The sequence below is a fragment of the Danio rerio genome, chromosome 8, assembly GCF_049306965.1.
Source record: "Danio rerio strain Tuebingen ecotype United States chromosome 8, GRCz12tu, whole genome shotgun sequence".
In the NCBI taxonomy this organism is placed as follows: Eukaryota; Metazoa; Chordata; class Actinopteri; order Cypriniformes; family Danionidae; genus Danio; species Danio rerio.
In genome coordinates this window covers 31,895,575-31,910,000 of record NC_133183.1, presented here as the reverse complement: position 1 = coordinate 31,910,000, position 14,426 = coordinate 31,895,575, and the positions used below count along the sequence as shown (strand labels likewise).

General features: G+C 33.2%; 1 protein-coding gene across 7 annotated transcripts in view; it reads left to right on the top strand.

Annotated features, from left to right (window-relative positions):
- The window catches only part of slc20a2 (solute carrier family 20 member 2), a 117,650-nt gene that overhangs the window by 58,823 nt on the left and 44,401 nt on the right, over positions 1–14,426 (top strand). For all 7 annotated transcript variants that reach the window (XM_073909551.1, XM_073909552.1, XM_073909549.1 and 4 more), the window contains 1 exon segment: positions 9,110–9,680. In XM_073909551.1, the coding sequence (XP_073765652.1) occupies positions 9,392–9,680 (289 nt within the window). In that variant the 5' untranslated portion in view covers positions 9,110–9,391.

Genomic DNA, 14,426 nt, shown 5'->3' with positions numbered 1-14,426 from the left:
GACCCCACTTTCCTAAAAAAAGGGGGAAACTGTGAGCGCTGCAGAGGCTGAAGGTGAGTACACTCGATTAGAGTTTAGAGCGCTGCAGTCCGTACAGACGCAGTTTTACTGCACTCTCTTGTGTCGTGCCTAATGCAACAGGTTCTGTATGTACATCAGATACCGGACGGGGCATGTCAGTCAAGAGAATGCTTTGTGTAAACACTAGCCAGTATTCATTTTATTATTATTTTTATTTATATTACTATTATTCATATTCACACAAATAGTAGACAAAACTCTCTTTCTGTGCTTGATGATTAGAAATGATCAGGGTATTTTTTACTTATTTAAGGGCAATTTTTAATCAGCTTAATACTTGTAGCTTTGATGCTTTTTATGTTAAATATTTATATTTTATTTAAACCAAGTGTTATCAACAAACAATTTAAAATTATATTTAAACTGTACATATAAAATTATTCTTAATTGTTTTGCTCTTGTAAAACATTTTAAATGGTGTTTATTAAAGTAATAGACTTTATATAGAATAAATTCTTAATTATTAATACGGTTGGTTAATCGGATATAACCGAGAAAGTTTTGTGTGTGAATGACATGGCCTGTATTTTGGCTACAAACAAACATGTTTGGCCAGGATGTAAGTACTTATTCACTCACAGATCGACAGACACACACGCACGAACACAAAGAGAGTGAGAGAGAGAGAGAGAGAGAGACAGACGCATTAAATAAATAATCGAATAAATCACTGAAGCTGCCAAATCTATCTTAAAATTACTTTGTAGATCTGAGCGTTTTAAGGAAACCCAAACCAAATTAATTTATATTTCAACTTAAATGTACGACTGAAGCTTAATTTATTTCTTGAACATGGCTTCTATAAATAAAATCTGCTTTAAATGCACTGCTTTAAATGCACTAAATCAGAAGAATTAGATTTTATTTAAAAACATTTTGTTTGGTATTAATAGTTGGGTATAGCAAAAATCCATCTACATCTACTAACACTCTTTCTTGAAAACAAAATAATATCCTATTTAATATCTTATTTTAAATCATAGTAAATCTGTTTTTTTTTTTATTACAGTTTAAGAAGAGTATTTAAAATTTATAAGCAGTTGATTAAACTCCAGAACTAGGAGGTGACTAATCTAAACACCTCTGATTGGTTGCTTCATTCATAAGTGCAACAGACGTGTGTGTGATTGCTTTTAAGGCAAAAAATATATTTAAATGAATAAAAAGAAAGCTGCATGATGCAACAGCCACAGATCAAAATGTAATGCTGCACTTGTGACACCTTTCAATTGTTTCTGCATCACTTAATAAGCCATTTTTTGTCCTGTTTTGCTACAGGGCTCCGCACTGTGGTGATATTTTTCTCCCAGTGCTTGATTTGCTCTCCATGAGTTCATGGTGTTGAATATCATGCATTGTCTCAACTTTAATGTCATGGAATTTTTTAAAATCCGCGTAGAGCTGTGAAATGCATCATGAACCGTTGAGTGGGATTATGAACACTGTGTGAAAAATATCGATGGCATTATAGGTTTGCCTATGTGTTGTTGTGTTATGTATCAGCATTAAAGATGTTAAAAATAAGGATTTTGTCATAATTGCTTGATCCAAATCCTGAATGACTGACTTTCTTCAGTTGAACATGAAAGTAGATCTTTTAAAAATGGTTTCCTTACAATGGAGAGTCGGCAGTAACTAAAACTGATTAGTAGAAGACAGTCAGTCATGCAAGTTTGGAATGGCGTAAAAAATTTGAATCAATATCAGTTTATATATAAATAAATGTAAGTTTTTTTTTTTACCTTTCCCTTTAAATTATGCATGAAACAGAGGTCGGGATTTTTTTTTCTATTGTAAGAAATGAGATGGATCCCAAATCGCATACTTATGCACTATTTTACGCTTTTTATACAATAATGTAAGTAGTGTGTTCACACTGAAAGCTCTAAAAATATCAAGTGCACTTTAAATACCCAAATGATGCACTTATTCAACCGGAAAAATGAAGTGTGGATTGTTTGACACTTTATGCACTCAACAGCCGCTGCTTTGCTCGCGTAGCGGAAGGGGGGGAGCTTTCTTGCACTGACATTGGATTACTTCATTTTTATTGTGAAAGCAAAATTTTCCTTTGACAGTGATTTATAGCGCCTCCTGATGGTAAATGCGTTTATACTCATGTCAGGTATTTTTTGATAGATTGGCCATATATTTTGCTAATTTGGCAACCATCAAACATCATCAGGGAAATGGTTTGATTCTCCAAACAAAAAACATTAGTGTTCCATTTGGGACAACACTACATACTATGCTTTTGAGTGTGTGAGTGCATAAGTACATAGTGTATTGTGTGCCATTTGAGATGCAGCTATTGTAGTTGTAATGACTTGATTTTGTACACCAGGATCTGATTGCGTTATTGGATTGTGTGGAGTGTGAACTTTTTTTTTCTTTGATTTTAATCCTATGTCAATGTCAAAACAGCAGTGTGCTACACTCTCAGAAATAAAGACACAAAACCTGTCACTGGGGTGGAACCTGGGGTTGGTAGATATGGCAAAATTTTAGATCATATATATAGATATAATTCTTAACTTCGGTCGATACAATATAATTTCAATATCGATGTGGACTATTGAAAAGCCAGGAAAAAACTGGCAAGAACGCACACAATGGATGTCTGTACCTACAAATGTCTGCAAACTGAATTTGCAAAGTATTTACCTCCAGGCTTATATAACTTTTATTTAAAAATCAATTTATATATTGATATTGAATTATTGTCCAACCCTAGTGGAACCTTTTGAAAAAGTAAAATTTTAGGCCATACAAATGCACATTTGTACTTTAAAGGTACAAAAGTGAACATTAAAAGTAACGCTCTGTACCTTTAAAGTACTGCGAGTTACAGATTTGTGATTATGTATTAATATTTATGTTTAAAGGTACAAAAGTGTACATTTTGAAAAGTTACAGCCTTTTCAGTAAGCTTTTAATTAATGAAAAGAATTTAATGACCGAGTATCCTGAATTCATCTACCATGCTCAATGTATTTACCACTAAAAAGGCAAATGCATAATGCTGTAACTTTTAAGTATGTTATATGTAAATCCCAGATTGATCGGATTTCTCAATTTTAAACAGGATCAAATTTGATATGTAAGAGTGCAGATTATTGTTGTTATTGGTTTTACATACTGTGTCTTTAAATTGAAATCGAAATCCCAGACTGATTAGTTTTTAGCATTTTAAACAAGATAATATTTGTAAATAATAATGCAGATTATTGGTAATTTCAGTTTCATCTCTTTGAATAAGGCGGTTGTCTTCTCATAAATCGACTCAGTTCAGCAGTTGTATGAAAAACGTGCTTTGAAAGGAGCTGTCAGCAAATGAATCGCCGAAGCTGCTACACAGATTGCTAAAGAGCCGAAGGGCCCAAAACCAACAGACCTCATATTTCTGAGAGCAGCCGAAGCGTCTAATTTCATCCAAATTGTCTCAGCTTATCGCCCTATCCTCATGTCACATGGTTGTGGTAGTATAAAAAAAAAAAAAAAAAGTCACCATTAGTTTTGGTTTTGAAATGCGGATCCAGATGGGCCATTTTCTAACAGATTTTTGTGCTTATCCTATTGCATTTATAAAAATAAAAAGGAAATGTTTTATTATTGTAGTTTAAATTAAGTGTTTTCTATGGTAGTATTTTAGCTGCTATTTTAATCGGGGGATTACTTGGTAATTTCCAAAAATTTCATATATGTCATTAAACTATTAAAATTACCATATTTATTTCATAAACTACAGAAGATAAAAATAGTTTTAAATAGTTACATAAAAAAACAACAACATACAAATAAAAAGCCATCAGACTTTCAATTCTTTTCCATTGTGTTGCAACCCTTGGGGTTATTGCACTAGATTAATGACAGTAATAGCATTAGTTGCAGCAGATTGATTTTACGGCACAATGTTAAACTTTGACACTCTTACAGTACTCGCATAGATTAAAAATAAAGGTCAAGGCTGAACATGGTCGATGATCTCCAAGTGGCGGTCTCCAAAATTAAACCAAGAGTGGTCTTATGCTGTGCGTACCATTCCTGTGCCCATAAAGTGAGGTTAATATTAAGTTAAACAAATGAAAAGCAACAACATATGGTTGTTAGACTATTACACATTTTTTGTGTTGTCAATATGCTTGTGTTCATAAAGTTCCCATTGGTTTGTGTGCACAGTTGTGTGCAATGTTTGTGTGTTTATAACCACCTCTGAGGATAATGGGGTCGCGAGTCACTGAAGTTGTTATCTTGAGAGTCACGGGCTAAAATGTTTGGAAATAGGCATGGGAGGATAACTGTTTTCAAGGTATACCACGGTTTGGAAATTCAAGGTTTTAAAACCACCAAAATGTTCTGCTATACCATTCCTAAGGTTTATGTAAGATTTTTTTATTTACTTTTTTGTCTTTAGGACAACATTATTTTCAGAAAAGATATCCAAAGACGTAATTTAAAAAAAGAAAGAAAAAATCTGTGTTTTTGAAACAAATTAGGACTAAAGTCAATGATTCATTTGAATTATTTAGCCTAACATGTTTACTTGGGGTATCTGCGGGGTCTTAATGTCTTCAATTTCAAAAAACTAATTTTAGGTCTTAAAAAGTCTTAAATCCACTGAAATTGTGTTGTAGTTCTTAAATCATTTTAAACAGGTTTTATTTTTCCATGTAAATCTATACCCAATTGAGCCAAAACCCATCCAATCACTAACAATATAATTCAATAAAAGTTCTAAAAATATATTTATTTATTCTCTGTTTACTTATTGATATGGCTAAATTATCTTCCTTACAATAACATTTGTTTAAAATGTATTTTTTTTTAAAGGTTTTAACTTGGCCATTAAAAAATCTTTAGGGTTTAGCCTTGTGTAAGTCTGAAATTTCATTTATTATGGTCTTAAAATGGTCTTTAAAAGTCTTAAATTGGACTTAATGAAACCTGTAGAAACCCTGTATACTGCTCCAAAATATTTAAAATGTTTCTCAGTATAAAATTTATTTATCACAATATCGTGAAACCGTGATATTTTTATCCACAGTTAACATACCATCAGCATCTTATACGGGCCCGTACCTATTTGGGAACCCCTTGCTTAAAGAGAAAGCTCAGCCTTAAATTAAAATTCTTTTGTCATTTATTCACCCTTCAGTACAAAAAAAAAAGCTATTTTGAAAAATTGACTTCCATAGAATTTGTTTTTTATACTATGGATGTCAATGTTCCAACATTTTTTAAAATAACTTATTTTATGTTACAAAAAAATGGTTTGGAACATGTCAAGTTCAATAAATGGAAGAATTACAAATTTTGGGTGAACAATCCCTTTAATATTTTAGTAAAATTAGTTATTTAAAATGTAAATATTTTGTAACTTGTAAATGCTTTATCAGCGATTTAATAACAATCTCAGCTTGTCTGGATTTGGGATTTATAGATGGGTGTTAAAAGGGATTTTTGCTTTATTCTGTAAACTATACAGTATGATATTCTTCTAAATAAAAAAAATCTCTTGTAATTTTTCTTGTAAATATAAAATGACAAAAATTGCTTGGTTTATATTCATTTTTAGACACCACAATAATAATATTTTACCTTAATTATTTTTTGTCTTAATATTATATCTAGCAATATTTGGTAAAATAAAGATTTTTAATCACAACAAAGGAAAATAACGATGCATTTTCTTAAAAGAAAATGTCATTATAGACTAAATCAGATATTAACATTTTGCCCAAAAACTTGAGCCCAATAATTTTTGATTTTTAGTTTTGTGTTTTTGTTTTCTTTTTTTAAACTGGTTTGAATGCCACTTCATGTGCGGTTATTAGAGCATACGGCCTGCACTGCTGCATTTAGCCCAGTTGTCCTGGGGCTTTTGGTTGTACTTGTCGCACTTTAAGCAAAGGTACATCCCCACTTCTATTATTTATGGTCAAAGCATATAATCTCTGCACCAGATTAAATCACAAAACACTGAATATCAAACAGGTTTCCTAAAAGTCCCCTTGTCAACATATAAGGCTGACTAAACTTAACCAAAACCGCCACACAGACCATCTTTTGTGCCAAAGTCAACAACCATGTGATATTTGATACGTGAGGTGTTGCCATTCACGGGACTCCTGTAAATACCTTGAGCATGTATTAGTCTGGATTTCGCACTGTTTACATTTAATTCCCTTTAAACAAAAGGCTCACTGAGGCGTAAGAATGCACCGTTGTCAAAACCTTGCGTTGACTTCTGTATCGCTTCAGAGCGGTGATTTATTTATTTATCTGTTTCCACCCTCTGCATTGCAGGTTAAGCCTGTGGTCGAGGACGCTCTGTAATTTTACAGGTGATGGTTCTTGACGTCACTATACCATGGTATACTGTGTCTTTGTAATGCTTTAAAGTCCGTCCAGTCATCAGCTGCTTGACTGATGCTCTAAATACCGTCCCGTCCCCCCGTGGTGTGGGATCAGTCGTTCCGATAAACAGCGCTGATCAGATTTCAGCAAGCACATAGTGGCCCATTTACAGACCTGCCGTTTTCCAGTGAATTTGACCCACTAAGAATCTTACAGCGGGGAAAGCAGGAAGGTTGGAGGCTGTAAGCAGGTATTAGGAGCTGGGACTCGCTGCTGTTTCACAGTGCAGCTGCAGCTCTGCTTGCTGTGTTTCGGTGGGACACGCAGACCTGAAGCCAAGCCAAGAACCGAGAGGAGGTGTGAAGCAGGAGCTATTGTTTTGCGGTCTGTTATGGACTGTGTTTTTAGTCACATTGTGTCCCGGTCGCACCTGAACGCTTGGCCCTCTGTGTTGGAGCGTGAGGTGGTCAGTTAATGTAAGTGCTTTTCTGTCTGATTCGTCTTTATTGGCTTGTTTCAGACTTTGGATGCATTTGATTTTGTGGACTTGCATTCATGTTGTCATACTGGGTTGATTTCAGCTTATCAGGTGATTATTGTAGCTTTTAAAATTTTTGATTTAGGTATTTTTTAGACAATAAAAATCAAACACGTCATAGTATCGTCATAATCTTTATGTAATCTGTTGAAATGTTCGATTGTAGTCAAATTTCTCATTATTAATCCTGTTACCACATGATTTTACTGTTTTTGCCAACAGTGTAATGTTGATTATTTTGACATCTTTGAAGGAAGAGACGTGATTCTGTCCTAAGCTGGTTTTGTCAAGAGCTACCTTCTGCTGTGTTTATTGTGGTGGAAAACACTGATTTCTCTTACATTTTTAGAAAATAATTGCAAAGGAAAGATCCAGATAGTTAGAAACCTGCAGTTCAAATCAATGTTTTCAACTGTATTGGATTCATCCCAAAGGTTTATTTCTTGTGTGTTCTTATTTCATGTTGTTCTACAATTATAGAATGTATTTTTTATTACAAATTATAGAAACTGACTACAAATTAATGTTTAGTTCTTTTGGTAGATAGCTTTTTCCGATTTAGTAATATTAACTTTATTTTAACTTTTTTATATTTTCATTTTGCTGTCTGACTAATTTTGATCTGAAAGATTACTTGAGGTTTATATTATTGAGTAATCTGGATTTTGTGAGTTTCTGGCTGTACTCAGTGTCTTTGTTAAAAACAAAAAAACAAACTATTAAACATTTTTTTCCCTAGTTTAGAATAACCACCAACCAATATTTAGTTCCTGAATAGCATTTTAAGTGACTAAATCTTAATTTTGTAATTTATACTTTTACCTGTGTTGTTATTTGACTTATTGTAATTACTAGAAAAATGTTTATAAATGATTTAAGCTGTATTTAAACATAGATTTCTTGAGATCTGTTTATTAAAATCCTGTTAAAGCTTTGTATTGATATCTCTTTTTTGTTTTAAAAAAAGTTTAAGGTTTATAAAAACAACTAATAATCAATATTTGGTTCCTAACTTGGTATTGCTTCAGAAAGAATTTTCACAGCCCCCCCAAGGAATTCTCAAGATTAATACACTAATACATATTTTCTTATAAGGAGCTTCTTGTTTGACTGTTTGTTATTGTGATCTAGGCTCTCTTTTGCATTGTATATTTGAAAAATTATTAGACCAAAATGTACCATTTAAAGTTAGTTACTTTCTTTATTTAGATTTTGTCGTTGTTTAAACATTTTCTAAATATAAATGCATGTGAAAGTTTTATTGGGGTTGATAAGTAATTTTGACCTAAACAGTAGGCACCTTTTTTACATACTATTTGATGTTTTCTATCATGTTCAACACTTTATTTTGATATGTACAAAGTAGGGCTGCACAATATATCGTTTCAGCAAATAATATCGCAATGTGCTTATTTGCAATAGTAACATCTCAAAGATATGTAATGTCCAGTCTGAATTCTAGTTGACCAGGAGTTACAGAATTGCATTTAATCACTGTATTTATATGGAATTTATATGATTTATGCTTAAAAAAAAACTTTTCTTACTTAGAATTTTTTGTCTTGTTTCTAGCCCAAATATCTACATGTCAAAGCGAAACCAAGATTATTTCACAGACTCCACTGGCAGATAATATTATAATAACATGCAACAAAAAAAACTCCTAATTTTCACTTTTTTATTTATTTTTATTTTTGTATTTATTTATTTTTTTATGGTGAAAACTAAACAATATTTTTACTTGAGCTTAGATATTTTGATATTTGGACTAGAAACAAACAAAAAAAAGTTAGAAAAGCATTTTTTGCAGTGCGATTTATTTAATTGTTCTACCTGAATACTGTTAGACTGCCCAGAAAACCACAAAATAGTGCTAAACTTGTCTTGTGAAACTGTATTCATATCACAAAGTTTATTGCAGAAAAATAAAATAAAGCAATATCAGATTTTTCCAATATCATGTAGTACAAAGTGTTCTATTATTGTATTTATATAATATTTCTTTCCTGCTTTAACATTTTGTTTGTCTTCCCGAAACCTGTTTGTTAAACAGCTTCATTTCCTCTGATCTTTTATTCCACCTGTCAGTGTGAACATTGTGTAATGATGTCCCCATCTCTCTTGTTTTGACAGCTGAAGGCGTCTTTGTGGACGGGACACTTTGAGGGCCAAACAATGGAATGCTCTCTCCTGCCTTCACCGCACTGCACTCAACAGACTGAGGTTAAACGCTTTAGTTAGCAGTGTGCCTCTTCCCAAAAAACTCTCTTTAGCTAGGGGAAAGTTGGGAGAAATAAAACAAAAAACACACAAGTGAAGGAAAACGACCTTCATAGTACAGCACCTTATTCCACTTCTTTGTAGTTCGAGTTTGTCTTGGATTCTTTCAGAAGCTTTACGTGCACAAACACCAAGATGGATTTGGAATCGTATCTGTGGATGGTGGTGATTGGCTTCATTATAGCCTTCATCCTGGCATTTTCGGTGGGAGCCAATGACGTGGCCAACTCATTTGGGACGGCGGTGGGGTCAGGAGTGGTGACGCTACGTCAGGCCTGCATTCTGGCATCCATATTTGAGACCCTGGGCTCCATGCTCCTTGGTGCCAAGGTCGGGGAAACCATCCGGAAGGGAATTATAGACGTCAGTTTGTACAATGACACAGTGCCCATACTGATGGCGGGAGAGGTCAGCGCCATGGTCGGTAAGTGATGGCTCATTTAAAGTTGAAAGCTCAATGTGTCATTGCGAAGATTAACGATGGAGAAGCTTACTGAGGCATTTGTTTGTTCAATGTTGGCTGCCGGATTCTGGTAGTTGTAACCACTGTGAAAAAAAAAGTTGTTGCTGCTTTTACATTTTGAAGTTGAAGCAATTTAACTTTACAAGTTATTTAATGTTGCATTGAAACTTGATTAACTTATTTAAATGAATTCTATTACATGTTACTACATGTAATTACATAGCTTTATACTACTACAAACTACATGTAACTGCTTTTGATGACATTTTTGATCATATACTTTTTATTAATGCCGAGTTTTTAAGAAATCACTTCCAAAAAATTTATCACACTTTATTTTAAGGTTTCAGTCTCGAAATTAAACTGTGCATCAGCCACAGCCATGTCACCCTGCAGCCCAAGACCGGTTACTCACTGAAGCTAAGCAGGGCTGAGCCTGGTCAGTACCTGGATGGGAGACCACTAGGGAACACTAGGTTGCTGTTGGAAGTGGTGTTAGTGAGGCCAGCAGGGGGCGCTCAATCTGTAGTCTGTGTGAGTCCTAATGCCCCAGTAAAAGTGAAGGGGACACTACACTGTCAGTGGGCGCCGTCTTTCAGATGAGACGTTAAACCGAGGTCCTGACTCTCTTTGGTCATTAAAAATCCCATGGCTCTTCTCGTGAAAGAGCAGGGGTGTAACCCCGGTGTCCTGGCCAAAGTCCCTCTATCGGCCCTTACGATCATGGCCTCCCAATCATCCCTTTCCACCGAATTGGCTCTATCACTGTCTCTCCACTCCACCAATAGCTGGTGTGTGGTGAGCGCACTGGCTCCATTGTCCTGTGGCAGCCATCGCATCATCCAAGTGGATGCTGCACACTGATGGTGGTGTGGAGAGACCCCCCCCCCTTCATGATTGTGAAGCACTTTGGGTGTATGGCCATACACAATAAATGCGCTATATAAATACACATTAAATTACATTACTTCTGAAATCGCATACTTATTGTATGTAAAAACAGTTTGTTAGCAGTCTAAATTCACAGTATTTGAAAAACAGTTGGTAGGAAGTTCTGTTACTTCCAGGAAGATTCTGAAGTGCGCATCCAGTGGCGCTTTGCTTTCCCATAGTGCAGCAAAAGAGAATATATAAGGGAGAGAAGCTACACAGCTGTCAGACAAATGGTAGATGTACTATATCCAAATTCCATTCACACTATTTCTAATTATACTGTATAGAACACTTTTCTAATTGTTTAAATTTTGTACCTACTTGACGACTATGAGATTTTGGGCACAGCTTTTAACTTTTGCCTCAAAAAATTGCTGCTTATTAAGGTAGTAGTGTTGTCTTTATACTTTATTTTGGTATCAATCTGGAAGTTTTAAAAGCGGCCATTTTTCCGTTTTAACATTTGATTGCTGTTGAGCGTGTACTTAAACACTGCTGATTGCCCATTGTGTTCATGTGCTCAACAGAAATCACTGTGATTGGCCTTGAAGGTTATCAGTTCACTGCACTTTACTGGTGTTCACAGAGTGCAAACACAGATATAGGGACACTGTTATGTTTCAGAACCTTGAAGATCTGTCCATCCATTAACTGATCGCTATAGACAGTCTAGCTGATCTTCGCGGCTTTGAAATGCTATAAGGATGTGTTCAAATGTTAGCAGGGAATAAACGTTGTTAATTTCTGTACTGATTACCGAAATTACAGAAATTACAGTATCGTGACAAGACTATAATCTAGTAGTTAAGTTTACATATTTGTTCTGATTAGGGGTGTAAGGGCTAGGACACACCAAGTTGACGGTCGGAAGTTTCTGTTTCCTATTCTAAAGTAAAACTTTGTTAGTTTGGGAAATAAATTGTTTGGGCTAAAAGTTACTTTTAAAAGTAATATATTACTATTGTGAGTCACTTCGTTTTTTTTTTTTTAGTTACTAAATAAGTTGCTTAGTAGGGCTGCATGATAGTGGAAAAAATGGACAATGCGATATTTTGTTTTTCTGCGATATACATGGCGATATGAATATAATTTCACAAAAAGTGACATAAAAGAATTCATACATCTACATAAAACAAAAGCCATTTGCAAGCATAGATTAATTCAATAAAACAAAGATAATCTTTTATAATTTTCTGTGGAGTCTTAGAACATAAATTCAACATTAATCAAATAACATTGAATTGTCTTTATTGTATAAATAATTTAATACAATACAATCTTTGTGAATTTCTTAGTTATTCGCTTGATGTCTTAGTCCCAGTTCCTTAAAACACATCCAAATGAAAATCTTTTTCTCTATTAGGGTTCACATTAGCTATAACTCCACAAATCATGTTCTGAAATGTGGTGGTCATTGTAATCACAACTCATATTGCAGATCCTGGGATGGGACTACTGCATATTCACACATTGCGATATCGATGCTAAAACAATATATTGTGCAGCCCTATTACTTAGTTACTTTTTAAGGAGAGTAATGTGAAAGTATTTTATTTTATTTTTTTTAAAAGAAATTAAGATTAAGGCTTAAACTTGTTATATATAAGTTTTAAAAGTAACTTTACCCAACACTGCTTATAAACTGCTAATATGTTAATAATAGAGATGCTAACAAGCAACTACTTAATAGAGACAATAACTTAAGTACTACAGAGAAATTGGTTTAAAAAATTTCTGTTATCAAATGGATGCTTTCAGTTTTTAATGAAATCACACGTCTTTGGGAGTTTTTATAAATTTAGCTTACTCAAGATGGAAATTCTGTCATCCAGTGTTTATACTTTGGCAAGTGTTTTTATTCTTGGTTCGGGTGTGAAAAGCTCAATATGGGTTAGCAGCAGTTTACTGTTAACAAAGCGCCCATATTGCTGACAGAGTTGTGGATGAACATGTAAAAATATGCTGCTTGCTTTCTCCTTAATATATACAACAAAATTACATTGGTGAGAACCATAAAGAACCATCTGATCCTAGTAGGTTGGATGTTTGCACAAGCTTTGCAATTTAGTGCTTTAGTAAAGTCATGTCACGTTTATTCATATAGCATGTTATACAGTAGATTGCTTTACATTAAGCAGCTGAAAAACAGTAATAAACATTGAACAAAAAGTGTCAGCATTGCTTTCAGATGGAGTTAGAGCTTAATTTTATTTAATGAATTATAAAGTAGCAAGAAAGGAGATCTTGCTAATGTTGCAATTATAAAGTAATTGTAATTATGTTATGTAAAATAATTTGACATTTACAAAAACTAATCATGATTTATTATTTAGTTAGGTTATATATGACTCCGTTGGAAAAGCTATAGAAATGAAAGATCAAAGCATGCTCATTAGTCTCTGGGAATACAATATATCAGCAATATAAGTCATCAATAATATAATAAAATTATTGGCAAGATCTGTTAAAGTGAATAAATCATGGATTTTTCCAACAGAGACATAAGAACTGCATTTTGTAAATAACTGATCAAAATCAATCATTTGGATGGTCGCTTGTAGTTTCCTTATTCTCTGCAATTAAGTTTTAAAAAATAAAGTTAATTGTCCTCTTTATTTGTTTGCCTTTTTATTTTTGGAAGGAATCAGAAATCACACCCAAGACTTGTGTTTATCAGCTTATATAAGGTTTACGAATATAATATAGTATAATATATTATAATATAATATAATATAATATAATATAATATAATATAATATAATAGGGCTGCACAATATTGTTTCAGCATCTATGTCATTGTAAAATATACCATTAACAGAGTGAAACTTTATCATTTTCATGTGTTTTAAAGTTATTTCAAGAGAGTGTAAATCATTCAGCCACAAAAAGTACTTTGGTAACTTTAATGAAGTACAATTTTACTGAATTATTAATACAATGCAGACTATAAAGTGTTATTTTACATTTCATTATTCAATTTCTGTACCTGTGTACTGTTTGACTCCGCGCAAAACCATAAAGCATTTTTCGTTGCTCTGTTTATTTTTATACAGGCTTCACACCCTTACAAAATCACCCCAATCAATCTAAATGAATTATTTCTTTCCAAATAGAGCTATTCAAGTCATCTGGGGAAATTGTATTCATATCACAATATATATAGTGAAAAAACGAAATATTGATTTTTTTTTTCCAATATCGTGCAGCCCTGTAATGTTTATTAATATAATATGAAAATGTATTCGTTATCAGAATCAGCCAAAATTTGTCATTACTACTAATAATTTAGCCTTCTAACAATTTTTTAAACTAAATGTTTATTGCAGCCATACTCAGAATGCTGTAAACATAGTTTGCTCTCTAATGTTACTATATAAGTGCACTGTAAAAACAGCTGGTTTCCACACAATTGATTTGTTTGGAGACAACATTAAGGATTTAAGTTAACTTATTAGTTTTTACAAATAAAAAAAAATGCATTGAACGTAAAACAGTTATGTTTGTTCCCAAAAAACTCCAGAATTGTTGTTGCAGCTCATTTTAAATGGGTAGTTAAATGAGTAGTTTGAACAAAACGTCATTTTTTTATGTTAATAAAAAATGTGGTTTGGAGTGTAAATAAAAAACACATAAGTATGTGTTTAAATACCAATGTACTAAAACAGGGTAGACTAAACGCACAATACATATACAGTACGTGTAATTTTTAACAAAATCACATCCATTTGGTAGTATACAAAAGACAATAACAGTATTGTTTTCAAAATTTGCTCT